Source organism: Balaenoptera ricei, chromosome 1, assembly GCF_028023285.1.
Source record: "Balaenoptera ricei isolate mBalRic1 chromosome 1, mBalRic1.hap2, whole genome shotgun sequence".
NCBI classification, from domain to species: Eukaryota; Metazoa; Chordata; class Mammalia; order Artiodactyla; family Balaenopteridae; genus Balaenoptera; species Balaenoptera ricei.
In genome coordinates this window covers 160,257,539-160,284,202 of record NC_082639.1, presented here as the reverse complement: position 1 = coordinate 160,284,202, position 26,664 = coordinate 160,257,539, and the positions used below count along the sequence as shown (strand labels likewise).

At 56.4% G+C, this 26,664-nt stretch overlaps 1 protein-coding gene and 1 long non-coding RNA gene across 4 annotated transcripts; one reads left to right on the top strand and one right to left on the bottom strand.

The window, feature by feature from the left end:
• Positions 1-25,362, bottom strand: CDK18 (cyclin dependent kinase 18). 3 transcript variants are annotated; one of them, XM_059940209.1, is made up of 16 exons: positions 25,131-25,362; positions 9,082-9,232; positions 8,741-8,880; positions 8,049-8,174; positions 7,160-7,216; positions 6,219-6,333; positions 5,937-6,031; positions 5,648-5,710; positions 5,049-5,172; positions 4,813-4,933; positions 3,732-3,829; positions 3,402-3,507; positions 3,230-3,272; positions 2,466-2,556; positions 2,146-2,223; positions 1-1,467 (listed from the first exon to the last, which is right to left on the bottom strand). In XM_059940209.1, exons 2-16 carry the CDS (start codon positions 9,203-9,205, stop codon positions 1,433-1,435), a joined length of 1,416 nt encoding a protein of 471 aa, XP_059796192.1. In that variant the 5' UTR covers positions 9,206-9,232; positions 25,131-25,362; the 3' UTR covers positions 1-1,432. The 3 variants fall into 3 exon arrangements, with proteins under 3 accessions (XP_059796192.1, XP_059796174.1, XP_059796183.1); XM_059940191.1 differs by lacking the exon at positions 25,131-25,362 and adding an exon at positions 11,976-12,114; XM_059940200.1 differs by lacking the exons at positions 8,741-8,880; positions 25,131-25,362 and having other exon boundaries at positions 9,082-9,164.
• On the top strand, positions 24,970-26,628 carry LOC132375164 (uncharacterized). Its single transcript, XR_009505938.1, has 3 exons — positions 24,970-25,264; positions 25,943-26,061; positions 26,418-26,628. It is a non-coding gene; the product is annotated as an uncharacterized LOC132375164 (long non-coding RNA).
• The last annotated feature ends 36 nt before the right edge of the window (positions 26,629-26,664 follow it).

Sequence of the window (26,664 nt, the reverse complement as noted above, 5' to 3'; positions counted from 1 at the left end):
TTTCTGTACAACATGAATTAAATATATTATCTGTCTTTGCGCTGAGTCACAGGAAATTCACAGTACAGCGGGGGAGGAGTGGAGGGACTTGTGGGGAAGCCAAGACCCTCCAGGGCTGCTCCTCAGGCTGAGGGGGGTGTGCAGGGGACCTGGCCACCCCTTGGCCTCGCCATCCAAGATTCAGCCAAGTGTTGAGGAGACTTTGGGAATAGAATAGGTGTGCTCCATAGGGGTGGTGGGGGGTGCCTTCTCGCGGGGCCACGGCCCTAAAACTCCCAGTCCCCTGGGGCTCGGGGCTCGGGATCAAAGTCTATCCTGTCCTGTCCCACCTTCCTGTACCTCAGACTGCGGTGCTGATTCTCTCTCTGGTGACCGCCCTCTGGGGAGGCCAGGGGCATGGGGAGGCTGGTGCCCAGATAGGGTGGAGCAAGGACAGAGCCACGGGGGCTGGGAAGGAGGGGACGAGGGAGGCTGTGCCAGCCCCAGGGAGCTGGCACCAGTGTCAGGGTGACCCTGCATATCTGGGTACCGTCCTCGGGACCCTGGCCCAGGGCTGGCTTACCAGCGCTCAGGGATGATAAGCAGGAGCCACTCTCGGGAAAGGGTGGAAGGTAGGAGCTTGGGTCAGAGCTCCAAGGGCAGTGCGTGCTCTACCGCCTGCCAATTTAAGGCAATCCCATTCAGACTGGGGAGACGGGCGGGCCCGGCTGAGCTGGCAGGAGTGCAGCTGGCGGGACCAGGCCACCGCTGGACTCAACTGGGCGTCCAGCAGCATACGGGGCCTCTGGCGAGGAGTGGGGAATGGGGACAAGTGGGGGATGATGAGAAGAGGAGGTGGGGCTACGACTCTCTCTGTTGCTCTGGGGACACCTGCCCTTCAGGTGGGGGTGGGCTTTGGCACACACGTTGGCACCCAGGATTCCAGGGTCCCAGACAAGGTGCCATGTTGCTTCCTGCTCTCAGGGGGGAAGAAGGGGAAAGACGTGTGGGCTCCAAGGGGCCTGAAAGGGACTCGACCAAACCTGAGGCAGGCAGGTACCCTGGGCATGGTGGTGCCCATGTCCAAGGCATAGCGCTCTGCCCAGCCTCTAGACTCTTCTGTCCATGTGGGTTCCATGCTGGTGTCTGAGCACTTTAGAGTGGGAAAGTGTCTGAGATCGCTTCCTGTCCCCTCACCTCCTCCCAGGGAAGCAGCTCATGCCCAGCCCCAGGGAAGGTGATGGAGGGGTTGGTGTCCAGGCCAAGGCCACTGGGGAGGCATGTGGGAAGAAGGGAGAGGAAACAGCCGTGGCCAGCAGGGCTGCCGAGAGGTCTTCTGGACCGGCCGTTAGCCCTCACTCCTCAGTCCTCCGAAGCCACACGGGCCCCATCCTGCCGCAGTTGTGCTCAGTGTGACCTCTCGTCCCTTGGGCCACAGCAGGGTGGGCACAGCTCAGAAGATGCTCTGCCGCCGGCTCTTCCCTCGCCCTGGAGAATGGAAGGAAAGATGTGGGACTGCAGGGAGAAGGCTGGGCCGAAGGTCACCTGAGATCAGGAGGGACGGGCATCCTCCAGAGCTACTCTGATAGAGCCAGCAAGAGCATGTGCTTGGGAGCTGGTCAGCCCTGGGTTCAAATCCCATCTCTGCTTACTAGCTATGTGAAATTGCACCTTAGCCTCCCAGAGCCTCAGTCTCATTGCCTGTGAAATGGGGAGCATTAACTAATAGTACCAATTTCAAGGGGTATTTTAGGATTAAATGAGATACTGCATGGAAAGCACTTATCATGTCTGCGGCCATCAGCTAGTCTAGAAACAAAGTACAGTTCTCCCAGGATGGAGGCCAGAGAGCTCAGAATTTGCAGAGAGAATGCACCAGGAAAAGCGTGCACCTTCATCAGGGCTACTGTCAGATGCAGCGTTCTGTCTAGGGTGGGGGTTGAGGAGGGAAACGCAGGAGGAGGAAGCCTGGCAAGGAGATAGGGAAACCAGCCCCTTCCCTGCTCCCCACGGGCCCCCGGAAGACAGGCCAGTGTCAGGGAGGCCACGCCGATTCCCACCGCAGGAGGGGCTGCTGGGCCCTATCTCTGCTCCTCAAGAGGGTGGAGCCGCCTGCCCTGGCCTCCTCTAATAAGAGGAGGAGGTGGGGGAGGCACGAGCCCCTACCTGGCTGCTGAAAGGCCAGGCCCCGGTAGCCTGGGTCCTTCTGGAGCTGGATCTCCTTCAGGGAGAAGATGGAAGCAGCTGGGGTGAGAGAGGGAAAAGGCCGGGAGAGAGCTGAGTGGAGCTGGCCCTGCTCCTGGAGCCTGAGGCCCCCACACCCATCGAGCACCCCCTTAGTTAGGACTGGCCCAGGAGCACCTAACTGGGCCTTTCAGGCAGCACCTTGGATCCACAGGGTTTCCTCCCCTCGTACACCAGCTGCTCCCTTTCTCTGGTTCTGGGGTGGCCCAGCCCCCTTCCCCCAACCTCCCCTACACACTCACTGTCTTCGAGCTGGTGCACACGCTCCCCCAGTGACCGGAAGTAGGGGTGCCTCAGGGCCGCCTCTGCTGACACGCGACTCTTGGATTCGTACTGAAAAGCAGAGGGTGGGGGACTGCAGGGACCCCTCTGGGCAATGCTATTCCCATGCTAAGTTATATGACCAAGAAGGGAAGGGCCAGAGTCTAACCTGAGAAGCCCCTGGGGTCAGCTGCCCGCTCAAGCCAAGGCAGTCTCAGAACTCAGGGTCTCAGGTCTCCAGCCACCAGGAGAAAACCAGAAATGGGGCTTTCGGAGAATGACCTCCTCTTGGGATGGAAATACAGATGCTGAGGCATCTAAGATCATAGCTTTAATAGTAATATTAACATGTAATGCTAACAACTACCCTTTATCGTATGCTTATTCAAGACAGGCACCATTCTAAGTGTATTCCGTAACCTCAATTTATCCTCAAGACCATCTTACAAAATGTGAATGATTCATTCTACCTTGCAGTTGAGGAAACTGAGCCACAGAAAAGCTCTGTAACTTGCCCACAGCTACACAGCTAGGGTCTGAATTGCGGTTTGAGTTGGGAGTGCACCTGCTCTGAAGTCTGTGGAAGCCAGCACTCCCCTCGGGCCTGGTGGGTGGAGGGTACGTGAGGGAGCCGGTTCAGGCTCCTGAGCCCACCAGCATGCAGGTGGGACGGAGGGCTGGGCTGGGATCTTGGGGCTTCAGCTCTCTGACTGCCTGGCCCTGGTCGGCGTGGGGGCACACTCACCAGGAGGAGGCCGGTCAGGAGGTTGATGCCATCAGTGTCCAACCTGCGGGAGGAAGGAGCTGGCACAGGTCTGGTCTATGGGGGTGGGGTGGGACGGGTGGGGCTCACAGCCACCTCTGGGAGGGACGGCCAGGCCCACAGGCAGAGAGGAGGAGTGGGGAGGAGGGGCTACCTGGGAGCATGACTGATGAGCGGCTGGGGCAGGTATCGGGGGAAGTTGTAGGCTCGGAACTCGGAAAGGGCCATCACACCAGGCCACGTCTCTTCCGTGGGGGTCCCTGGGGAGATGAGAAGGGGTGGGGAGGGGTGAGAGGCCAGAGCCGAGGGCGACTTGGAGGGGTGCAAGGTAGGAGGTGGGGTCATAGAATGACTGAGTCCACCGGGGGCCCCGCCCTGTAGAGATCCGGTGGGAGCTGCTCTTCCCAGTCCAGATATGCGCCCGGGCTGGACAGAGTTCCGGCGCCCCCTAGTGGTGAGAGGGAGGGAGCGGCAGGAGACTGACCAAGGAGTCGGAAGATGAGGTGCAGCTCCTCCTTGACCGTGGAGCCGGGGAATAGGGGCCTCCCTGTGGCCATCTCGTAATGGATGCAGCCAACGCCCCTGCAGGGAGCAATGGGCAGGGGCGGCGTTAGGCTGGACCTCCTTGCACCCGCGCTTCCTAGCGCTGCTCCACCACGATGCCCTGCCACAGTGACTCAAATGGGTCATGGCACCGGGGTGGGTGGCCCAGGGCTGCAGAGGCTCCTAGCACAGCACAGCCACCCACTCCAGCCTCCCTCTGGGGGCTTCTCAGGGCTCTAGGACGCTTTGATCTCTCCCCTTTCACTCTATAGGATTTGGGTCTGCATAGCCAGCACCCATGAGGGAGCTCTTCAAGCAGTGTTGTCTCAAACTTTCCATCATGTGCCCCTCTGGAAGAGAGAAGTCCACAAATCCACTCTCCAAGGAAACCCCTGCTGTAGGGCACAGCAGCCATTCATCAGAAAACTGTGTTTTACCTTTAAAGTTCGGCCATCTTTTCCTTCTACACTGAATCATACGTGCGTTAATTTTAAGAAAAAAAGTATCCCTTCTAAATTTTTCAGTAGAACTGATGCTTGGGTAAGATTCATCATATTTACTGTGGGGGCCCTCCTGTACCCTCTGGTAACCCCCTATGTACCCCTGGGCGAATATTTCAGAAGCACAGCCTAAGAGAGTCTATTTAGAGCCAGGGAAACCCCAATGTAGCTCTGACTTAATTCTATTTTATTTTTTAATGCATTTTTTTTTTTTTCCCCCCGTAAACTTGCTTCTCTTTATTTTATTTTTTGGCCATGCAATGTAGCATGTGGGGTCTTAGTTTGCCGACCAGGGATCGAACCCGCGTCCCCTGCATTGGAAGCACAGTCTTAACCACTGGACCACCAGGGAAGCCCTCAATTCTTTAACATCCAGTTCAACAGGATACCACATGGCTTTTATTCAAAAGAGGTTAGACAGTCCTTCGCAGAGGCCCTTGGGGCAGCAAAAGCGAGTCGCAGGTGCGGAAGCCCCTGCCCCACCTCCCCACCCCCCCGCCCAGTCCCACAGCGCTTGCTTACCACATATCGATGGGGGTGGAGTACTCCGTGGACCCCAGCAGCACGTCGGGGGGCCTGTACCACAGGGTCACCACCTCATTGGAGTACGTCTTCGTGGGCACTGACTTGGCCCGGGCCAGTCCTAGGGACAGACCCGTCACTGAACCGCCCCCACCCCGGACAGTGCCCACATCCTGAGGAGACTGCGTCAGATTCCTCCACCACCCTGCCCCAGCCCTGTGGGCTCTGGCGCTCACCGAAGTCGGCCAGCTTCAGCTCCCCTCTGTCGTTGATGAGCAGGTTCTGGGGTTTCAGGTCCCGGTGCAGGATCTTGCGGCGGTGGCAGTAGGCGAGGCCCCGGAGCAGCTGGAACATGAAAATCTTGGGGAGGGAAAAGAAAGGAAGCAGTGCAAGGTGGGAGCATGGCCCACGGAGGGGAGGGGGGAAGGGAGGAACCCTGCGCCTCTTCCCCGTGGCTGGGACGGCGATGGGGACAAGACTGGGTGGAGGTGAGGTACTTGGAGAGCTACCTGGTTCTCCTGCCTGCGTGGAAGCCGCATCCCGGGCCCCATCCACCCCAGGGAATCCCATCCAGAGGGCAGGGCACCAGGTGCACAGAGGAGGCAGGAGGGTGGGGGAGGAGAGAGTACCCCAGCCGGGGAGCTGAGAGGCGCCACACTGGGCCAGGAAGCCTGCCTGTGTGGGGATGTACGCACACAGACGAGGTCATTCATCCCTCTGAATTTCCCCGGAAGCCTCTCTTCACCCTGGCAGGTAACTCATGCTCCCATTTGACAGACAGGGAACCTAAGGCTCAGCGTTAGAGCGCGGAGGTCCATGACACGGAGGCTCTTACCTTGACGTTGTGCATGCTCATGAGGTTTCCACAGTGGTCCAGATACTGCTTCAGGTCACTGTCCTGGAACACAGGGCCTGGCTCAGCGCTCGCCCTGACCTGACGCCTGGCCAGGAGCCCTTCCCTGGGCAGGGCCCAAGCCGAGGAGTGGGACAGGTCCCTGGCTCTGAGCTGCCCCTAAGCCTGGGCCCTTGGGCCATTCCTGCACGGGAGCATCTGAGAACCTGATTCCAGAACAAGGCCTGGGCCACCCCCACCCTCTCCCCCCCTCACCCCTACCCCAACTCACCAGGTATTCAAACACCAGGGTGAGGGAGCGCTCCGTGTGGATGAGGTCATGCAGGGTCACAATATTGGCATGTTTCAGGTTCCTCAGTAAAGACACTATGGGGAGACAGGCCTGCCTGGGTCCCTTAGGCCCCATATGCCCCTCATACCCTCTCCTCCTGGGATCAGCCTCAGGAGTCCCCATTCCAGCAATGATCCTTGGCCCCCAGGCTGCCACCAGGGCACAGGCCAAGAACCCCTCCTGCCAGGAGCCCCAAGACTACAGGACCCTAGGATGCTGTACCCTCTCGGATGGCAGTGCAGGGCGCGCCTTCCTCATGCTCCAGCCGGATCTCCTTCAGGGCCACGAGGTTCTCTGTCAGTTTGCTGCGCCCTTTGAAGACTGTGGCATAGGTTCCCTGGGAACAAGAACCCCAGCAGCCCAGCCACATTCAGGCCCCGCTCTCCTCTGTCCAATGTCCTCCTCTTTGTGCCTCTGCTTGGGCCATGACTTTGGCAGGACCGCCCTTCCCTACCCCCCCTTCACTGAAATTCTGTTTCTTCCAAAGCCCACTTCTCTGTGAAGCTGTCCCTAACCCCTTCCCGGTCAGAAGGAACTGTCCTTCCTGTAAGCCCCCAGCAGGCAAGATGTCCCTCTATTATAACACCAGTTTTGTTCTTCCTTATATTCTGTTGATGTTTACATATAGGTCTCCTCTGGGTTCCTGGAAGGAAAGGGCCACATCCTCCTCCTCTCTGTAAACCACTGCCCACCCCCAGCCTGGAACACAAAGCCCAGCACAGTGTTTACGGAAATAGCTAATAATTACACAGCACAAAAGCTTATAGTGACCTACTCAGTCCTCACAACACCCTATGAGGTAGAACAATTAGGGATCTCCATTTGACAGAGGAAGAAACCAAGGCACAGAGGGAGGTCACATAGCTCACACCAGGCCACGGAGCTGGTAAAAGGAGGAGTTGGGATTTGATCCCAGACAAGAAATATTTGCAGGGAAAAAAAGACTGGATTCTGCCCCAGAGCCCATCAGCCACTCCATCCTCATGCCCTCCTCCAGGACCTGGGCCCACCTTAACACCTGCCAAAGGCTGGGCCAGACTGCATGGCGAGATCTGTGGGACAGGGGTAGCGTGACCGCAGATTGGGGAAGGCTGGGGAGGACCCTGTTCCTCCTCCTAGCCATCTGCCTGGCGGCCTGGAGAACACCCAACCCAGCCTCTTACCTCCCCCAGTTTGTCCAGTTTCACGTATGTTTCCAGTTTCCCAAAGCCGATATCTGACTGAGAGGGAGAGACATAGGGTCCTGTGAGCTTGAAGGCCCCAGCAGTCCCACATAGAGTACACCTCCCCACCCCCAGCCTCCAGGTGGAAAGAGAATGAGACCCCCCAGGGGGTCTGAGGCTAGCAGGGTGAGGGCAGCCCCAAATCCTCCCTCTCCGCTTCTCTCTGTTCCTGTGATACAGGAGGGAGGCCTTGGAAGTGTGAGTTTCTTTCTCCTGTGGCAGTGGAGGGTGCAGAGCCCAGGGTTGTAGTCCTGGGATTGCCACAGGCCTTTATCACCTGTCTGTCTACATCCTGCTCAGAAGTCCCTCAAGGGCAGGAACTGTGCCTTTTTCTCCACTGTACCTTGGGGTCCAGCTCAGAACCCACCTCCCTACAGCCTCTCTCATCAGCACACTTGCTCCAGCTCAGTAGTACCCAACCCTTAACAATACAGATTCCTGGGCCCCACCACCCAGAGTTTGATTCTGTAGGTATCTGGACTGGGGACCAGAATCTGTGTTTTGTAAGATGCTCCCAGGGAAATCTGATAGGCAGCCAAGACTTGGAAACACGGGCCAGCTGGTTTATTGACCTCACCCTGGTGAAGACTCTGGAACCCAGAGGGGGCTTGGAGCTCAGCTCCAGCACTGGTGGGGCTCAACTAGGGAATGGAGGTTGACCAAGAGCACCAGCTATGGGAATCCTCTCGGCCAGCAGGTGGCGCCAGAGGCCCAGAAACCTCCTTGGAAACTGCTACAGGCCTCAGCTAGGACATGCAAAACCAGGACTGATGTCTTGCAGGGGAGAGGGTGTTCCACCCAGGCGACCTCTGACCCTCTTGGGACTCACCAGGGAGGCACGGCGGGACATTCGGGTGAGAGGTTTGGGCAGGTCTGGGCTCTCCAGCTGCAGCTTCTGGAGGAATTCCTGGGGCAGACGGATGTCCATGGGCAGAGAGAGCCTCTTACTGATGTCCTGCAGTGGCCAGGATGAGACAGGGGTGCCAGTGTTTGCTCCAGGGTAGCTAGGGCTGTGGGACCCTCGCCTCTGGCCCTGGGCCTGGCTTTCCCTGTGAACAACCCCAGCAGGACTGAACTGTGAGGCTGTGAGGCTTCAAAGATGTGCTGAGACATACATGGACATCCAGGGGTTGCTGTGCGACCTTAGGAGGTCCCTTTCCCTCTCTGGACCTCAGAGTCACCATCTGTAGAATGAGATTCCTGCAGACACTGCGATTCTGTAAGCATATTTTTCACACACTTGGGCACATGTATGTGGGTCATAAGACCAATAGTCAAATTGTCTCGCCCTTGCTATGTACCAGGAATGTCCTGAGCACGTGGCATATATTCTCATTTAATCTTCTCGATGACCATTTTAACACAAGGAGACTGTGGTACACAGAGGTTGCGTAGCCTGCTCAAGGTCACAGAGCTAATCAGTGGCAGAGCCGGGATTTGAACCCATGAAGTCTGGCTCCAAGGCAACCACCTTCCTGGGCATACATTTGTGGATGTGTCGTAGAGCCTGGAGCCCCTCACCTCCGTGGAGAAGCGGCGCTGGTTCTGCCGCCGGTACTGCATGCCAGGGGACAGCTGCCCGGGGTCCTCCCCTCTGTCTGCGGGGGAGAAGGTGCTGGACTCTGGCTGGGGGTCTCTGTCCAGAGGACGGAGCTGCAGGCCTGAGACGGAGAGGCATCAGCCACCCTCCCTGCCTCTGCCCCGGCACAGGGGTGGGGAGGAGACTTCACTCTGCCCTTCCCGGACCAAGGCCAGCCCCAAGGCCAGCCCTGCTGTGTGTCACGGTGTGTCAGGGAGGGTGGGGAGGGGCGGGGGGGGATGCCGGGTGGGGAGGGGCGGGGGAAGGGCCCCAGACCCCTCACCCTCATTGCGCCGGTTGTGGAGCTGGTTGAACTGCTCTGTGAACTCGGCCAAGGACTCCTCGATGGTCTCAGTGCGGGGCACTGACAGGGAGAAGCGACGCTTAAAGTTCTTCATTTTGTTCATGATCAGCAGGCAGCAGGCCGCAGGGTCCTGGGACAGAAGTGAGAAGAGCGGGTGAGAACACGGCAATGGGGCCAGTCGACACCAAATGTGAATTCTGGGTCTTCCCATCAAGCTCTGTCGCCCCGCACTCAGGGGCCAGGGTTGCATCTTCCTAACCCTCTTCCTCCTCGGGAATCTCATCCCCCCAGGATTCCCTGTCCCTGGGGAGATATTCACAGGGAATATTAAGGAAGCACAGCAAAGTACTGCTCATAATAGCAGCTTGATGTGCCAACAGGATCCTGAAGGCCTCCCCAGGGCCAGATGGTAACCTTTTAGCTGCTGGAGGTCTAGAGAGTTCTGGAAGGAGGCCAGGGGTGGCAGGGAAGACACCAGAACCGGGTGGCCCTAGGGCCAGCAGCTCTTTATCAACTTGCATGGAGGAGGCTGAATATGTCAACAGCCAGTAAGCCTTACTGATTGATGCCCATAAGCTGAACATAGCTTAGCCTACACCCTTGTAACGCAGTCTGGTCCAAACCCCATTTCATCCTAATATTGACACCTGGGAGTCCCTCTCCGGCTTGTCCTGGATCCCCAGGAGACAGGAAAAGAGAGGAAAGGGACAAGGGAGAGGATGTATGCATCTGAGCTGGCCCAGCCCCATCCCTCCTGCTGAAATATGGGAGGTCAGGAGCAGTTGAATGTCTCAAGGGAAAGACAGAAATTTACCGGAAACAGACAGGGCCCCCAGGGAGGGGAGGCTGAGCACTGCCGGCCCCTTCCGCACCAGAACCCCAGCAGGCAGGGTGTCTACTGCAGAGAACATGATGAAGGAGAGGGATGGGCTGCTCTGCTCACCCCAGGGCCCCCTCCCCAGCGAGAAGAGGTTCCCTCCCTGCGGCTCCTCAGCCCTCTTGCCCCCTGAGTGAGGGGACACCCGCTGGCCTCCCAATGAGACTTGTGCAACTGCTTCTTCCCATAGACCCTTCCTTCTCTGTTCTGCCCTGAAAACTCAGAGTGGGGCTGTCATGCCTTCCCTTCCCTTTCCCCCCTTCCCCTCCCCTCCCCTCCATGGTTTCATAAGCTCCCAGTGTGGCCACCCCCTCATTTCTACTCTGCCTCCTTCTCCCTCAGCTACAGTGGGGCTGGGATCAAGAGGCCTCACAAGGGCCCCCACCCATGCCTGCCATGAAGCCATCAGGGCTAGCCCTGTGATGGGAGGGGGCCATCCTGCACCCTCTCCCAGCTTTTACCCATGCACCAAGCACAGCCCATTTCCAGAGGATGCTCTCAGCACTGTCACTGGCCAGTAACCAGTTGCCAAGGCAACCAGGCCCCTCCTGAATCCTGGTTTAAGGGATTATGGGTCAGTAACATGTTTACTTTGTTTATGGATCACATCCTTCTGTACTCAGCCAGCCTGGAAAGGGTCCTTTCCCTGGCTGTCCCCAAAGGCAGCTAAGTTGTAGCCCTCCAGCTCCCCTGAGCCCAGAGACTGGGTATTGCCAGGCACTCCTTCGTCAGGCTGGCACCTCTCAGAGTACAGGCGTTGGGTCTGCACTGCCAGCCGAGCCTATCTCTGTCAGTGGGCTATGAAGTCTCACTCAGTTTGGCTCAACAAATGAAGTGCCAAGCATTACACTAGGCACTGGGGTTAGCGGTGAGTAAAGCCTGGTCCCTCTTCTCAAGGAACCTGGGGGCTGTGAGGCCTCCTTTGATGAGAAGGTAGCTGAAAGCTCTTCTTCTTCCAGCTTCCTTGCAAAGCCCACCAGCCTGGAACTTTCTTACTTCTCCATCTCCAAGCTCATTCCTGCCAGCCAACCTCAGCCACTCCTCCTGGCTCTGTGCAGTGTCCAGGCCTGTCGTCTGCAGGATTCTCATGGACAGGAAGCTCCCAGAGGCTTCCACCCACCTCACTCCTGTGAGCAGCCAGCCGGGGATGGGGGTGCATAGGGGGGCTTCATGATGGTGGCAGCGTGTAGGCTCCAGTGACAAGAGGACCTCGACACACCCTGCCTGTTGACTCATATTTCCCACACGACAGGAGAGTGGAGATGTCCCCATCGCACAGATCAACTGTCTACAAGTTGGCTGAACATCAGCATCAGCAGGGAGTATTGGGAAACGTTCAGATGCCTGGGCTTTGCCCTCAGATTCTGGAACTGAGGCTCTGAGGATGGTGCCTGGGAAAATTCATTTTTTAAAATCATCCCCCATCCCACAAGTTGCATGGGGTGGCCAAAAAACAAACAAACAAATGAATAAAACCCATGCCCAATGATCTGAACACTGGAGCCATGGTTGGGAAGCACCTGAGGTCTAGGTAAGGGATGGTAATCTGCCCAGGTTTCCAGATCGCACTAATGGGCTGAGATGAGGAATCCTCGAAGCTGCGGAGGCACAGGAAGGTGGAGGAATGCTGAGTGGAGCAGGAGACCCACCAGAAGGGGAGAAAATATCTGCCCTGCACAAACCGATGCCCCAAGCTCAGTCATGGTCATCCTAGGGAGTGGGGCGACTGGGCACTTGGCTCCCTGAGGTCTGGGCTCTGCCAAAAGGGGCCAGTCACGCCCTCTTCTAAAAAGAGGCCTCCCATAAAGCCATCCTACAGTCTGGGATTTATGGGATGGCACATTGGGTTTGTGGCTCAGGAATCCACCAGTAGCTGCCATATATCTCACGCCCTTGCATTTGCCTGTAGGGGAGGGAGAGGGGAGCTCATCAAAAGCCTTCTGTGAGGGAGGCCCCCAATCTCTACAAGACAAAGGAGAAGCAGCCTGAACTGCACCTGCCCTCCTTGTTAGCAGCAAGGAGACACCAGTGGGACCAGGAAGCATGTGGACGGTGAAACTGGGGACGGCTCACTTGAGCAGGAACGTGGAGCCAAGCAATGCGGACGATGGGAACCAGCTGCTCTGCACCCGGCCTGAGAAGAGACTGAGAGGAAGTAAGTGGCTGTCACTGTAGCAGGAGCGATGGCGGTCAGATGTAGGGATGGACTTCCTGAGGGTGGCAGGGGAGCAGGCGGCAGGGGTGGTGACCATGCAGAGTGGATGCTGCCCTTGGATGGGGACAATTGGGGCCTTGAACCCGGCAGGGTCTGGGTGTGACAGGGCAGGCTGGGCAGTGAATGGTCTGTTGTTCCCTACCTCAGGACACAAGATGCCTCTGTGACTTCTTTCTTTGGAGAGTCAGTTCCTCAGATTTGAGGGTCAGGGGGGAAGGGCGACAGGAAAAAGGCCTGTTACCTTCGTGCCGTCTGCCCCTCACCCCCATCTGGGAATAGAAGGGCTCAGTGTGACCCAGCCTGAAGCCAGCCCAGGGCTGGGCACAGTGTGGCCTTTGTCCCCAGGGCCAGGGAGCCATCTGGGGCTGTCCCCGGGCAACTGGTGCCAGGGGAAGAGGGAGATGGGCGTCCAAGGACGCTGGCCTGGCCGGGTGGGGTGGGGGAATGCTGAAGGAGAAGTCCCCCTCAGGAGCTGCAGGGGTGGGCAGGCAGACCCCCAACCAGGCCTTCCCTCCTGCCCAGGTGAGTCCATAAAGTTCTCGGCCTACCTCCCATCGCCTCCTCCTGGGCACATACCAGCCAACCCAGCACTTCCTGCTGGTGCCAGAGAAGCAGGTAGCACAGGAGGAAGGAGGAGCCAGGCCGAGAGGAAACTGACACTTGCCCAGAGGCCGCTATGTGCCCCGCGAGAAAGGGCTGGACTCCTGGAGTGTCAGCAGGAGCGGGCACTCACAGAACCCCCATTCTAACCCTCCCTGGCTCGCCCGTGGAGGACAACGCGGCTCCCAGAGGGGAACTGACTTGCTCAAAATCATGCAGCAATTTCCTGGCTGTTGCTAAGTACACAGACTCAGTGACCACATTGCTCCTTTCTTCTCCTAACTGGAACTCCCCCACTCTGCCCCTCCCTGTGGCCTAGGCTGTAAGTGCGGTTTTCTACCTTGCAGGTCTCCTCCACCGCCACCCTGAATTAAAGTCAGACAACCCCAGCTTCCAATCCCGTGCTACCACTAGCAAGCTGATGACGGCGATTCAGTGACACCATCGCTCATAGCTTTGGCTCTAGTCTTTCATTCAACAATTATTTATTGAACATCTGCTACGTGTCAGGCACTGTTGTTGACCCTGAGAATCCACTTGTGAACAAAACAGACATTAATTCTGCCCTCATTAATCCTGACACTCTAATGGGGGTGGGGAGAGGCAACAAAGAAAATAAGTAAATAAAATATACGGCATGTTACATGGTGACAAGTGCAACAGAGAAAAATAAAACAGGAAAGAGGGATGGGGTGTGAGAGGTGGGATGTTGCAGTTTCAAATAGGGTGGTCAGGAAGTCTTCCCTGAGAAGGTGACATCTTCTGGGAAAAATTCTGAGTAGGCACTGGGGAGGGAGCTAGTCATACAGAATCTGGGGGAAGCAGGTCAGCAAGGGAACAGTAGGTGCAAAGGTCCTGAGGCAGAATTGAGTTTGGTACGGTCTGGGAACAGCAGTGTGGCTGGAGAAGAGAGCTGATCATGTTGGGGCCCCTCGGGATTTGGGAGGGTTTGCGGGGATGAGTGATTTGATCCCATTTAGGTTTTAATAGGCTCCCTCGGGCTGCAGCAGGGAGCTTGGTCAGGAGGTGATGGCTGGGGGAAGCGTAGAGCAGTGGAGGTGGGGAGAAGTGGCTGGATTCTGGGTATATTTTGAAAGTGGAGCCAGAGGGATTTGCGGACAGATTGTATATGGCGTGTGAGAAAGGAGTCAAGCAGGACTCTGAAGGGTTTGGCCTGAGCAACTGGAAGGATGGGAGGCCATTGTGGGGATGAGGGATGGTGGGATTGGAGGTCTGGGTGGGGTTTTAGGCATGTGTTTCATGTCCAGTGGATGTCTGAGTGGGGATGCTGAGTGAGCTGACACAAGGAAGACACCCAGAAAATGTTAGCTCTCTTTTCTCCTTTTCTTTTTCTCTCAACTTCCTGCACAGATGTAAAAATGTACCAGAAAAGAGGCCCATATAAAGCTCATCAAACACATCCCTCACAGACGTTCTTATAGCCCATAAGGCACTTTGAAGCCTTGGGACGGAAGAGGAACAGGGAACAGGGAACATGGTTGGCAATCGGCAGGCCTGAGCCACCAGATGGAGAGGGAAAGGCCAGGTAGGAGGGGTCCCCCCAATTATTGATGCAACTTGGCAGGGCCACGTCGGGCAGGGGACCTGGGCCTCCTAGCTGACTGCTCTCATCCACGGGGCAGGCCAGGCCGGCCCACGGGCCCATCATCCAGGTAGTGCAGAGGTGGCCTGCTGCTCCCCACCCCCTGGACAACCTCTGCCAGGCCCCAGAACTAACACCTGCCTCTAGGCTGTGACCCAGACCGGGAGACCATGGAGGCAGAAAAGGAGATGGACAGAGCATCCAGGGAAGCTGGGCCACAGCCTCCCTCTCACAGAAGTTTGGCTGCAGACTGGGGCAGAGGGCGGAGGTCAGCTTCACTTCCTAACCTCCAGAAAGCCAGGCTCTGAGATTCCTCAGAGAACTCTTTGAGAAGCCCCTTTGCCTTCCTCCTGAATAAAGTCCCATTCACAATAAAGCCTGCAACCCAAGGTCCTTCAAGACCTGCCCTCCCGTTCCTCTCGGGCTCTGCTCTCCCCACTCCCCAACACAGCATGCAGTTCAGGTCCTGGGTCTTCAGAAGCTTCCCAGACCCCCTAGGACCGCAGGGTGCCCATCTGATGGTGAAAGTACATCATCCACAGGATCACAGTGAGGACTTTCCTCGTGCCTCCCTCACCAGGGGTGCTTTGATTCCTGTGCCTAGTGCTGGTCACATACAGCAGGCCTGGCTGGCTGTTGCACCAGCACATGGAGCACCTACTGCATTCCAGGCACGTTAGATACTTTTTCAAGTCCCTCTTTTTGCTTTGTTTTCTTTTCTTTAAGCGCTCAGTCTCTGTGAGTTCAGGGACAGGGGAGGAAGGATGTAACTTCCAACTGCCCACTTTCTGAAGCCCAGAGGGTCTGACCCTTGGTCCCAAAGGCTGACCACCAGCTAGGATCCTTATGACATTCTCTGCTGCCCACTTCCTGCCCCCACCTCAGCCACTCAGCCACTCTGGGCCTTTGGGCAGGTTTCAAAACAACTAGAGGCCACGGCTGACCAAGTCTGCAGACGTCATGAACTGAGACTTCAGAGACACTCCCTCCTTCCAGTAGAACTGTGCCTGCAGGGAGCCAGCAGATACCATCTCTTCCTTCATCCTCTAACTGACCCTGCCTTGCACAGCTTGAGGCTTTAGTTTCCCTAGTTTGCGACAAACCTCAGGAGAAGCCAGTCACCGCACGACTGCCTGGAGCTGAGAGGCAGTGGCAGAAGCAGAAGCAGAAGCCCTGGAGCCCGCATCACTCACCTCATTCCGCGAGCTCCGGCCTGGATGAGCGAGGCTGTCAGCCTGGGGCCTTCTGAGTGGCCAGAATTAAGGGGACAGATAGGCCTGTGGCCACTCTGCCAGTGAACAGATGCTCTGGACACAGGGACAGAGCTCAGAGAAGATTCTCACAGCCCCTGTTGGAATGCAGGAAGCAGGCCGGGAAGGCCTTCCAGGAGCAAGCAGGACTAACCTGCAAGAAGCCGGTCAGGAGGCGAAGCGTCTGGGGCTCAGGGTGGCCCCTGCCCTGGACAAATGCACCACCAGCCTCCACGGCATCCTACCTGATGCAAAAGTCCCGCAGTGAGGGCCACGTGCTGCCCAGGCCTGCTCTCCAAAATCCTCTACAGTTTGGAGTCATGGAAGATGTCCCAGCTCTCCCACGTACTAGCACTATGACCTGGGAAGACACCCATGCCTCAGTTTCCTTGTCTGCTAAATGGGGATAATGCCTAACCTCCTATCCAATTGCCACTGGCTGCGAGACCTAACTTTCCCAGTTGCTTTCTGATGATGTCACTTCCCTATTTTGAATCCTTCAATATTAACGCCACCCTCAGGAAAAAGTCCAAACTCCAGTGGCCAGAAGATTAGGCCTCCTGTGTTTTGATCCCTGTCTCCTCCTTATCTCAGCTCTCACCCCTCCCTGGGGGGTCCAGCTTTATGAAATGTACTTGGCGTCCTCAGGGTAAACCACACTCACGGCCCACATGAACCTTCACTTGGCCTGGGATGCCCTTCCTCATTTTTCCCTAGGTAAAACCGCTGCCAAACTCAACTCAAGTGCTGCTTCCCCTGGGAAGCCGCACGTGGCCACCGCTCCTCCCTCAAGGTAAAATGAGATGCTTCCAGAGCAGCCTGTGCACATTCGTGACTAGATGGTGATGTCTTCATGGCAAGAGCGTGGTCTCAGGCAGCTCTGCTTCCCCAGCGCCTCATGGTGGAAGGAACCTACCAGGTGCTCAGCCAGTGTTTGTGGAATGAATGAACACACGGCTGAATTAGACCATAGCCAGTGCACCATAATGACTTGTTCAAGCCTCTTTCCTCTGTAGACATTTAAACCTTAGGGTCAATGAAGACAAAGACCTTTTGGCACCTTGAACCCCCAGAACACTCTCTCTGTCTGTGTGCAGACCCTTCCACTCTCAGGCAGGCCAGGGACCTGTTTCTACGTTTATCTTCTCCTTGTCAGGCCAGCCCCACTCTTAGCAGGTGGGACTTGAGCCCACGGGGATGGCCTGGCCCTGCCCTCTTTCTGGGCACACTAGAGCAAGCCCGGGGGTCCGTCAACCAGCCCTGGACTCCCTAGGACATCTTTCCTCCTCGGTTCTCCTGGCTCTCAGTGGGAACTGGAACCCAGGGACCTGTGGGCCAGGGACAAGGGGAAAGCCAGCAAAGTGTTCCCATCTTCAAGGCTCAAGTCAGGCATGACCTCTTCCTGGATGCCTTCTACGATGCCCCTCATGTCCTCTCTAGCCTGAAACCCTGCTGGCCCAGCCAGGTGGGGGCCCCTTGTCTGTGCTCCCACGACATTCTGGATGTCCCCAAGTAGCACCCTTGGCTCCCTGTACTGTAACTGCTTGTTTGTCTGTTTCCCTAGTTTGCCTGTGGGCTTGTTAAGGGCAAAAACTGGGTCTGACTCATCATTACACCCCCATGTGCCTGACATGGGGCCTGGCACCAAGCAAACCCTCAAATGATCAGTGAGCAAATCTATGAAAGCTGAAAATTCCTGGTTCTGGGAGCTATTTGGAGGTAAGAGGGCTGCCAGGAGACTGTCAGTTGCCCACTGGACTCCAAGCCTCATCTGTAACCTAGCCCTCCTTCTCCAGCCAACTCTTCCCCATGGCAGTGGGGGGAGCGTGGGCTGGGGCAGAGGGGGCAGCTTCCTGCCCAGCAGCTACTCCCCCAGTGAGGTCTGTGGAGGCCTCAGGGTTGGCAGGTGCCACAGCACAGTGAGGGATGGACAGGGGATGGAAACAATCCTAAAGAGAGGTACCAACTGAACATGCACCGAGTTGGGGCCTCCAGGGCTTGTGGAGAGGGGGCTTGGCAGACCTTGGGGCCCTCCTCATGGGCTCCCATCCCCTAGGGGCAGACTTCCAGGGCCTCACAGGTCAGGTGCACTACCCAGGCTCAGACCTTGGCCTCAACCCCTACAGATGACCCCTCCTGACCAACCCGCCACCGCCCCATTGGTGTGGGCCCCACATCAGCCCTGCTGATACTCTGCTCTTTTTGGCTTCCTGAGGCTCAAGGAATGAAGTCACGTATATCATCTTCTGGTATTTTCTTTTCAGCCTTTTCTGGAGACCCAGCTAAGGCTGGCCTGTAATCTTTGTGGAGGCTCTGGATTTCTAAGTGATAAGATGGGACAAGGTGCCCTTCTGTCAACTGTGGTCCTGGCCGTGCATAACATCCCAGACCAGAGGCTGGAGCAAGGAGCCAGCGCAGGCAAGATCTCTGTCTCCCATGTCTGCTTCCAGACCAGGCCTGCCTCACCTCCCAGACAGAGAAGACCCTTTTCCACTCCTCTTAGCAGCATCCATTAAAGACCCTCAAGGAAGGTCCCTCACCTAGTACCCAGTGTTTTTAAAATTCCAGAGTCTGGAACCTCTTCTTAGGTCTTTCTTCCTAAATCCTAATGGAAATAGCTCACAACTGTTTCCTCTCTGTTTGCTTAAGGACAGATGCTGATGCCCACCATCCTCTATTCCATCAATAGGAGGAGAAATAAAGGCATCCAGGTCACCTCTCCTTCAGCCTTCCCTTGTCCAGATTGAAGAACCTGTCATGGGATCTTTGTTAACGTCTCTTTGGTTTTCTCGCCATGTCCAACTTTAGCAACAGAACGGCAGGGGCCTTCAAGCTCTGGCATCCCGGGGGACTGCTCAGTCTCATGAGCAGGGAGGGCAGGAGGGGAGGGTTTCCCAGCACCTCCAGACCACATTTCTATTTATACTCCACTCCCAGCCCTCCACCGCCACTAGTTTGGCCCAACAACGCCAGGCCCACATTCTGAAGGACCCTGGCCAACATTCTCCATCCTTTAGGGCAAGCTGGCTTCCTCACACTCAGCATGGCCTCCCTCTCACCAAGCTGGGCCCAGGCGGCCGCCTCGGCCTGGACCACCTCCCTGCTCCTCTCTGTCTCCAAGGCCCCCTCTGGGATGCCTCTGAACATCCTGCAGTTGTTCACCTGTTCTTTAAACGTCCCATCAGCGGCACCCACCACCCAGAGCTCAGGGGTGGCGCTGGTTTCTCCTAGACCCTCTCTCACTTCACAAGTACCCACTCAGCACCAGGCACTGTCCCAGGCTCTTGGCTTGTCTTCCCCTCCCACAGCCTTCTGGTTCTCCTGCTTCTTTCTCCCTCCCTTGTCTGGTGGACTTACTTCCTCTACCTGTCCCTGAATGTCGGCGCTCCTGAGAGTTCCCTCTTTGGCCCTTTGTTCCTCCCCATCTACACTCATCCTGGTGACCTCATGCTCTCCTGTGGTGGAAACCACCACTCATGTGCTGATGACTCCCAGATCCACAGCTCTGGCCCCACCAAGTCCCTGAGCCTCACACACACAGGCCCAACTGCCTGCTGGGCATTTCGGTCTAGATGTTCCCCTAGGGTCTGAGATCCTAGAATTACCCACTGGGCCTAGGACAGTCCCCGAGATAGCAAATAGTTTGAGATGTGTATTTAAATGAAAAGGGCATTTGTGTACAACTTGTAAAAGCTGTATGTGTGCTAGATATACATGTGTCATACATGTACACTATATAAATACATGTAAATACACTGTATATAATCCAGAAGGATATAAATATATATATGTGTGTGTGTGTGTGTGTGTGTATATATACCCACACAGACAAACATATATATATTCCAGAAGGATCTAAGTTAAAATGCTAACAGTAGTTATATAACAGGGTAGCAGAATTATGGGTGATTTTAATACCTTCTTTTTGCTTATTTGCATCTTCTAATATTTCCATAATGAACATTCACTGCTAATGTTAAAAGAAGAAGTTAACGCTTCTTTTTAAATGAAAAAAAAAGTATTTTTAGGTAGATTCCAGAACTATTTAGTGAAAACTTTGGGAGAACCATGGTTTTCTTGAGAAGGGTCAGCAAACTTTCCTGTAAAAGGCCAGACTGTCAGTATTTTAGGCTTTGTGGCCATATGGTCTCTGCCATTATACAGCTCTATCCCCATAAAGGACCCACAGACAAGATGTAAATGAATGTGTGGCTATGTTCCAGTAAACCTTCACTGTGGACACGAAAATTCGCATTTTATGTAATATTCAAGTGTCACAAAATATTACTTTCAACTTTTGAATTTTTCCCAACTACTTAAAACTATAAAAATCATTCTTAGCTCATGGGTCAGAGTAATATAGGCTGGATTTGGCCAAGAGCCATGGTTTGCCAAGCCTTGCCCTTGGGCATCAGTGCCTGCATGGCGTTTGAATCCGGCACCCACTCCTTTGGGAAGTACTTATTTTCCTCCTATCTGACAAGGAGGAGGTCTTCCAGGCCTTTCTCGCCCGCTGAAGCTGTGGCAAGGACCAGCGGCCCTGGCCTCAGCTGGGGGAAGGCCCTGTGCTGCAGAGTTTGGGGGATCAGAGGCAGAGTCCCTCCTGGGGTCTCTGAGCACAGCTCACCTTGCCAGCAGGATTGGCAAAAGCTGGAACCACAAACCAGCCGTCCTGGACGGAGCTCTAGAAATCCCCTAGTCTGTGTCCTCGTTTTTCGGGTGAAGAACGGAAGACTCAGAAAGGGGAGCGAGCTGCCCAAGGCCACTGGGTTGATGGGGCAGAGCCGAGACTAGAACTGAGGGCTTGTGACTTTGAGTTCCATGCCCTTTCTGCTCCCCCAGGGTTGGAAGGGATGGCAAGGACCTGGCCGGAGACGGCATTCCCCGCCCCGGGCACCATTATCAGGGAAATCAGCAGCCCACTGGAGGGCTGCCTTGCACAGGGAAGGAGCCAGGCAGGTCTGGCATCAGCCCAGAATGTGGCACCCAGCCCAGCCGTGGCAAGGGGTGCTGCCAGCTGGGCTCCGTGCCAGGAACAGGGAGGGGCTCAGGGCCCCCTTTCCTGACCTCAGCCTATGCCCTGCTGGCAGAGGGGGTCTAGAGACCCAGCACCGCTGATGTCATGAGTGTGATGCCCTCCAGTGCAGGACCTACCACCTACCTGCTTCCAGGCACTGGATCCTGCCAGGATGTGGAGAAGGACAGCCACGTCCCCTCCTGGGCCTGGTCACCCAGCAAGAATCTCCTTTGCTGGGTGGCTAGGGCCAGAGGAGAGAAGGAGCCCCAGTTCCTGAGGGGATCCCCAAAGGCAGGAAAGGGGAGGCTCCTTTAGGGAAGCAAGGTGTGAGGACAAAAATCATTCTGGAGATTTGCCAGAGCTTCCTACAATAATGATAAAATGGAGAGGGCGCTCAGGGTAAGGGAGGGTAGAAATGCTTTAAGAACAGTGTTTCCTGCCCGACTGGGGGCCTGAACCCTGGTTTCTACAGGGATCAAGGAGCGGCCAGGGTCCTGAGAACTGCCAAATGTGGCCACTAACTCCGTCTGCCACCACCCTCGATAATGACACCAGGCAGGGCAAAATTCAAGGAATATTGTGGACATTATCTCATTGGAATTCTCACAACCACATGAGGTAATACTATTACTCTCTCCATTTTCTAAATGAGGAAACTGAAACTTGGGTGAGCAAGTTCCTTCACCTAAGGCAACCACTTACTGAGCGACAGCGGCAGGATTTGCACTGACCCTGGAGTCCATACACTGCCCCCACCCACGGTGAGCAGGAGACACTCCACACACAAAAATGATGAACGCACCAGCTGGCCATTGTCGGGTCATGCTGTCTACACTGACCCCTCTATTTCTAGGGAAGACTTTATTTAATGTTGGAAGGGTGGAGTGGGAGCACAGGGTGAAACCATTATCCAGAGTTCCAAGAAAGAGGGTCTCACCACTGTCCCTTCAAAAGTTCGGGCCAATGTCTCCAAGACCAGGGTGTCCTGTCTCACCAGGGTCATTCACGCTGTCCGGAAGCCTCAAGACCCTTTTCAGTTCAAAGGCAATTCTCACACCTGCCTCCTCATTGCTCCTCCTCTGCAGACAGAACCGTGGAGATTTCAGGAGCAGATGCGCTCTCCTTCAGACAGGAGGTCTGGCTGAGATGCGCCTACAGATTTCCCTCTTCCTGGTCTGCTGCTGCGCCACTGGCCAGCTCCTGCCAGGCCCAGCCACTGGCTCTGTCATGATCCTGGGTCCCAGACCCTCTGCCTGAGCTGCTGGGTGTCCAGCCTCAGAGCTGGGTTCCGTGTGTGCGCACACATGCGCTGTGGGGACCAGGACAAGACCTTGGTTTGCTCCCACCCCCTGGAGATGGGAAAATGCCTACTCAGCAGCTAATGCCAGGAGGGCAAAGGGTCCAGGGTGGATGGGGGAAGAGAAATGTGACTCACACCCAACGGGGTGAAGCTAATCAGGTGAGTCTAGATCGAGGCCAGCCACTCCCTCCCGGACAACAGAGCAGAACAGGGACTGCAATTAATTAAGTACTGGAGGAGGGTCTTCTTACCCCAGGGAAAGGAGGCCCTGCCAGAGGCCCTCAGAGAAGGGAGCTGTTGGGTTTCCAGGTCCCAGTGCCTACCTCACTCATCCTAGAAACTGGGATAGAGGGGAAGGTACAGTCCCACAGCACAGGCTCCTGGTCCCCTCCAGGCAGGTTCTCATCCAATTGGTACCCCACCCCACCCGCCATTCTCTTACACAGAGCCCTCCTCCCCAACCTGGAGGAACAGGAAAGATACTGTCTAAGGGCCCGGCCTGATGGCATTAGGAAAGCCTGACTCTGTCTCTACTGAAAGCCAGGCACAGTGCGATAACTAGGAATTCCCTTCCAAATAACAAACACAGCTACCGGTTATTTAGCATTTGCCGTGTGCCAATGCATTACTTCATTTAATTCATGCAACAACCCTCCTTATTATGATCCCCATTTCACAGATGAGGAAACTGAGGCTGGGAGAAGCTCAAGAGTTTGCTGGGGAGAGAGAAGTCACACAGCTGGTATTGATACTTGCAGGAGCTGGGCTGGCCCTCTCCTTTAGGCCTCAAACTCAGGGAAGGAAAGAAGAAATCTGCAGAGGGATGGATGGAGATGCTGGACAAAAGTCCAAAACAGGGTGACCCCAGAAAGTAGAGGCACAGTTGGAGTAGGAGCTGGAAGAAGCCAAGCCAGACTCTGCCCTATAGTATGGGGCTTGTTTGCCTGGGCACAGGAAGGCCAACTTGGCAGAGGACAGTCTGGGTCTGTCGAGAAAACAAATGCAGCCATAAAGGCAGCTTATCTCCTCAAGGCCCGGTGGGGAGGCTTCCAAGGCAGGCAGCTCGATCAGTCCCATGAGATCTTAGACCAAAAACCTACTTGTTCCTCAGACCGGGTACCCTCTCTCCTGCAATCCATGGAGAAGCTTGGTCCTGCCTGGCACAGGATAAGAGGGAGCCTCCTTACTGACAGCACCAGCCCCATCCTTCCTTCTCCAAGGACGGCTATAGAACCAGACAACTCCAGAGTAGGCTGGCATCTCCCTTGACGGGGCAGGAACTAAGAGACAGGGGCCTTGAGGTCAGATGAAGTGGGCTGGATCCCACCTTTGTGGATTTGGGGAAGGTTGGTATCTCAGAGTCTTTGTTTCCTCACCATAAAATGAAGATAATAATACCTACTTCATAAAGCTGTCTGACACACTACTTGGCACCCAATCAATAATAAATGCCCAGTCAAAAATAAAATCAATAAACGGTAGACACTGAGGCATTCAGAAATCGCATGTAACTTACTGAAGTCTACTCTGGCTCTGGAAACCCCAGTAACTCTGGGAAGAATGAAGGCTCCTGGTGGGCGTGTGCGGCCAGCGGGGAGAGTCCCAGTGGGCAGTGAGGTTGCAGGGCTGGGGGAGGTCAGCCTCACAGGCTCCTCAGGGGCACAGGAGGTTGACTGGGGCAGGGTAACCTGAGACAGCAGCTCTGCTGTGGCAAGGTGACCCTCTCTCCAGAACACCTTCAAGATGCAGACCCAAACCCAGGAGCCAGTGTTGCCTGGGGCCATCTTCGCCTTCCCCCAACCCTAAGCAAGGTGGTCCCAGCCCCCTGCCCAAGGCAGAGGAAAGGTAGGGGATCTCTGAGGACATGTCTGTCAGCCAGACATTCCAGGCACCCTCATCCTCGAGGATTCTACTCCCTCAGGCCAGTGTCGGGGAATGTGCTGTGTGCCCATGCCCAGTGGAAAACGCCACACGAACATGCCGAATCTCACAGGGCGCTGACACAGGAGGGGCAGGCTGGTGGTGTCAGTGAGTCACAGGGCCCAGGACACAGTTGGGGAACTGCTGAGGGCCGGGCTGGTGGTGGGGCTGAGGTTCTGGGAAGCTGACCCCCACTCCTCACAGCCCCAACTCTCCCACCCTTGCTGTTGGGAAGGGGTTCAGAGAGAATCAGAAAGACGTCACTGGTGCCTAGCAGGGCGTTGACCCCAAGCACAGAAGATCAGTTACTGTCTCAACAACCGGCCTCCCACCACAAGGCCTGCAGACAGCTCCAGAAACCCCCGCCCCTAACAGGGAGAGAACAGAGGCTTCCAGCCAGAGCGGACCTCAGATTTCTGATTCCTGATTGTCTCCCCCCCCCCCCCCCCAGACAGGAGAATCCTCAAGCCACATCTCCCAACAGGCCACCCACCCTTTCCCACCGCTGCGTTAACCCTTTGCCCGCTGCTGCTGGGTGGGGAGGTGGCACTGCCCCTTTGGGCTCCCGGGTGGGCAGGGAGAGAAGAGGCGCAGTAACCCCCAGAGGCCCCCACTCAGCCCCCCCACACACCCCTCAGCGCTGGAACCTGCAGGGCTTCACGTGTCCTGTCCTTCCACCTTCACCCCAGGGCCCTGGCCTCCCACCCAGCCCCAGCCTGCCTCTCTGGAAAGTTCACCGGAGCCCAGAAAGCCCTTCAAGGCGGGATCTGGTCCCACACTGGCGGATTCTCCCGTTACCGGAGACTCCTGACCCTTGCCCTTCCCAGAAGGAAGGGAAGTGAGAAAGCGCCTGGTTCCCGATGGGGTGGAAAACTTTGCTTCCTAGGAGCCCGGGGGCCAAAGTGAGTACCGGTGGGGGGGTGGGGTGGGCGGAGGATCTGAGAAGGCAAAACAGTCCTCCCTCCTAAGCACCTGGAACCTGGGACTGGCCTTCGCAGGGCATCGCCCACCCCCCAACACTCTTGTCCACTCGCCTCGTGATCTCGGACCTCCCCATGTCGCTCCGGTATTTCCCTCCAACCTCTCGCCCCAGGGCAAAAGCAGAACGGCGCCTTTAAGAGCCGCTCCGCTTACCTTTGCTCCGTTCACCCGGCGCCGCGGTGCCCCCTCCTCCGACCTCCCCTTCCTCCCCCGGCGCGCCGCCCGCCCAGCCGGCCGGACACAGCGCGCCGCCCGCGGGACTCACCGCGGGTGTCCTGGGGTCCGCGGCGCGCCGGCTCCAGCCCGCGACGGCCGGGGTGCCGCGGGTCTGGGCGCCGTACCCTGCGCCCTGCTGGGGTCCCTGCCCGGGCTCGGGGCGTCTTCCCCAGCTCCGGAAAGGTGAGCGGCTCCCCAGAGAAGCTGCAACCTGAGCTAGAAGAGGAGGAGGAGGAGGGAGAAGGGGAGGGGAAGGGAAGGGGTGGAGGAAGGTGGGGAAGAGCAGGGAGGGGGAGGAGGAGGAGGAAGGGAAGAGCCCGGCCCCCGCCAGAGTTTTTCACACGTATAAGTTGACTCCTCCCCCGTCCCTCCCGCCCTGCCCACAGCCGCTGCCAATCCCCAGGGCTCCCTCTGCCCGGGTGCCCACCCCTTTCTCCCACTCTGGGAACCAGGGTCCAAGTGCCTCTTCCGGTTTCGTTCCTAGGCCTGGCTTCTACCAGCCCTCTGGGACTGGCCCTGAGAGCCTTCACTAGGGGATGAGGCCCTCCGGATTCACCCAGGACTGGGGCCAGGTCACGGGGTGATTTGCTGAGTGTCCACCCCTACGTGTAGCCCTTCCAACCTTCTGAGTCTGAACCTGGATCCCAGCACCTGGCACCCCAGGAGCTAATGTGCATGGCCAGGTCCTGTTGGTCATTTTCGCCCTTAGAGTTCTTGACAACAGTATTCCTGGCAGGGCTGTCCCTCTGTCCTGTCCAGTGGAACTTGTCACTTACCTTTAGGTAAGTAAAGGTATTCATCACTCCCACTTCCTACCCTGATGAGTAATGCAGTTTGTCCTTTTGGAATTAAACCCCGCAGGCCAACTGAGAATCATCCAAGAAGCCTTACAGAATAGCTAGTGCTAGTCCAGCTTTCATTTTAGAGAAGGAGAAACTGAGACCCAGAAAGGATGTTGGATTGGCCCAAAGTCTCACAAGGTTAGTGGCAAGCCATGATTAGGATCCAGGCCAGTGGCCTCTCCTCCTCCCCCTCCACCATCGGACTTAAGGGATCAAAGGAAAACTGGGATGGAATGAAGTGGCCCCATCTAGGCCCCTCCCAGCCCTGCTTCCTCCTGAAGAAGAGATGGGCACCAAATCAGGGAGGTCTGTGGCCTCTGCCCTGCCAGTGGACATGGCCTCTGCAGTCTGGAGGCCCTGTCAGGGGTCTCTTGAGGAAGGGTAGTCTACAGTGGGGATGTGTTTCTGTTGAACCCTTTCTGACGATTGATCAAAAGTGAATGCCAGGGGCTTCCCTGGTGGCGCAGTGGTTGAGAATCTGCCTGCTAATGCAGGGGACACGGCTTCGAGCCCTGGTCTGGGAAGATCCCACATGCCGCGGAGCAACTGGGCCCGTGAGCCACAATTACTGAGCCTGCGCGTCCGGAGCCTGTGCTCCGCAACAAGAGAGGCCACGATAGTGAGAGGCCTGCGCACCGCGATGAAGAGTGGCCCCCGCTTGCTGCAACTAGAGAAAGCCCTCGCACAGAAAACGAAGACCCAACACAGCCAAAAATAAATAAATAAATTAATTAATTAAAA

Excerpts from the sequence above, each read along its gene's own strand:
- CDK18 (XM_059940209.1), bottom strand. The coding sequence starts at position 9,205 with ATGAACAAAATGAAGAACTTTAAGCGTCGCTTCTCCCTGTCAGTGCCC. Across the intron at positions 8,881-9,081 it reads CCACAACCGGCGCAATGAGG|GCCTGCAGCTCCGTCCTCTG; the intron begins GTGAGGGGTCTG and ends TCTCCGTCTCAG. Across the intron at positions 3,273-3,401 it reads CTCATCAGTCATGCTCCCAG|GTTGGACACTGATGGCATCA; the intron begins GTAGCCCCTCCT and ends TTCCTCCCGCAG.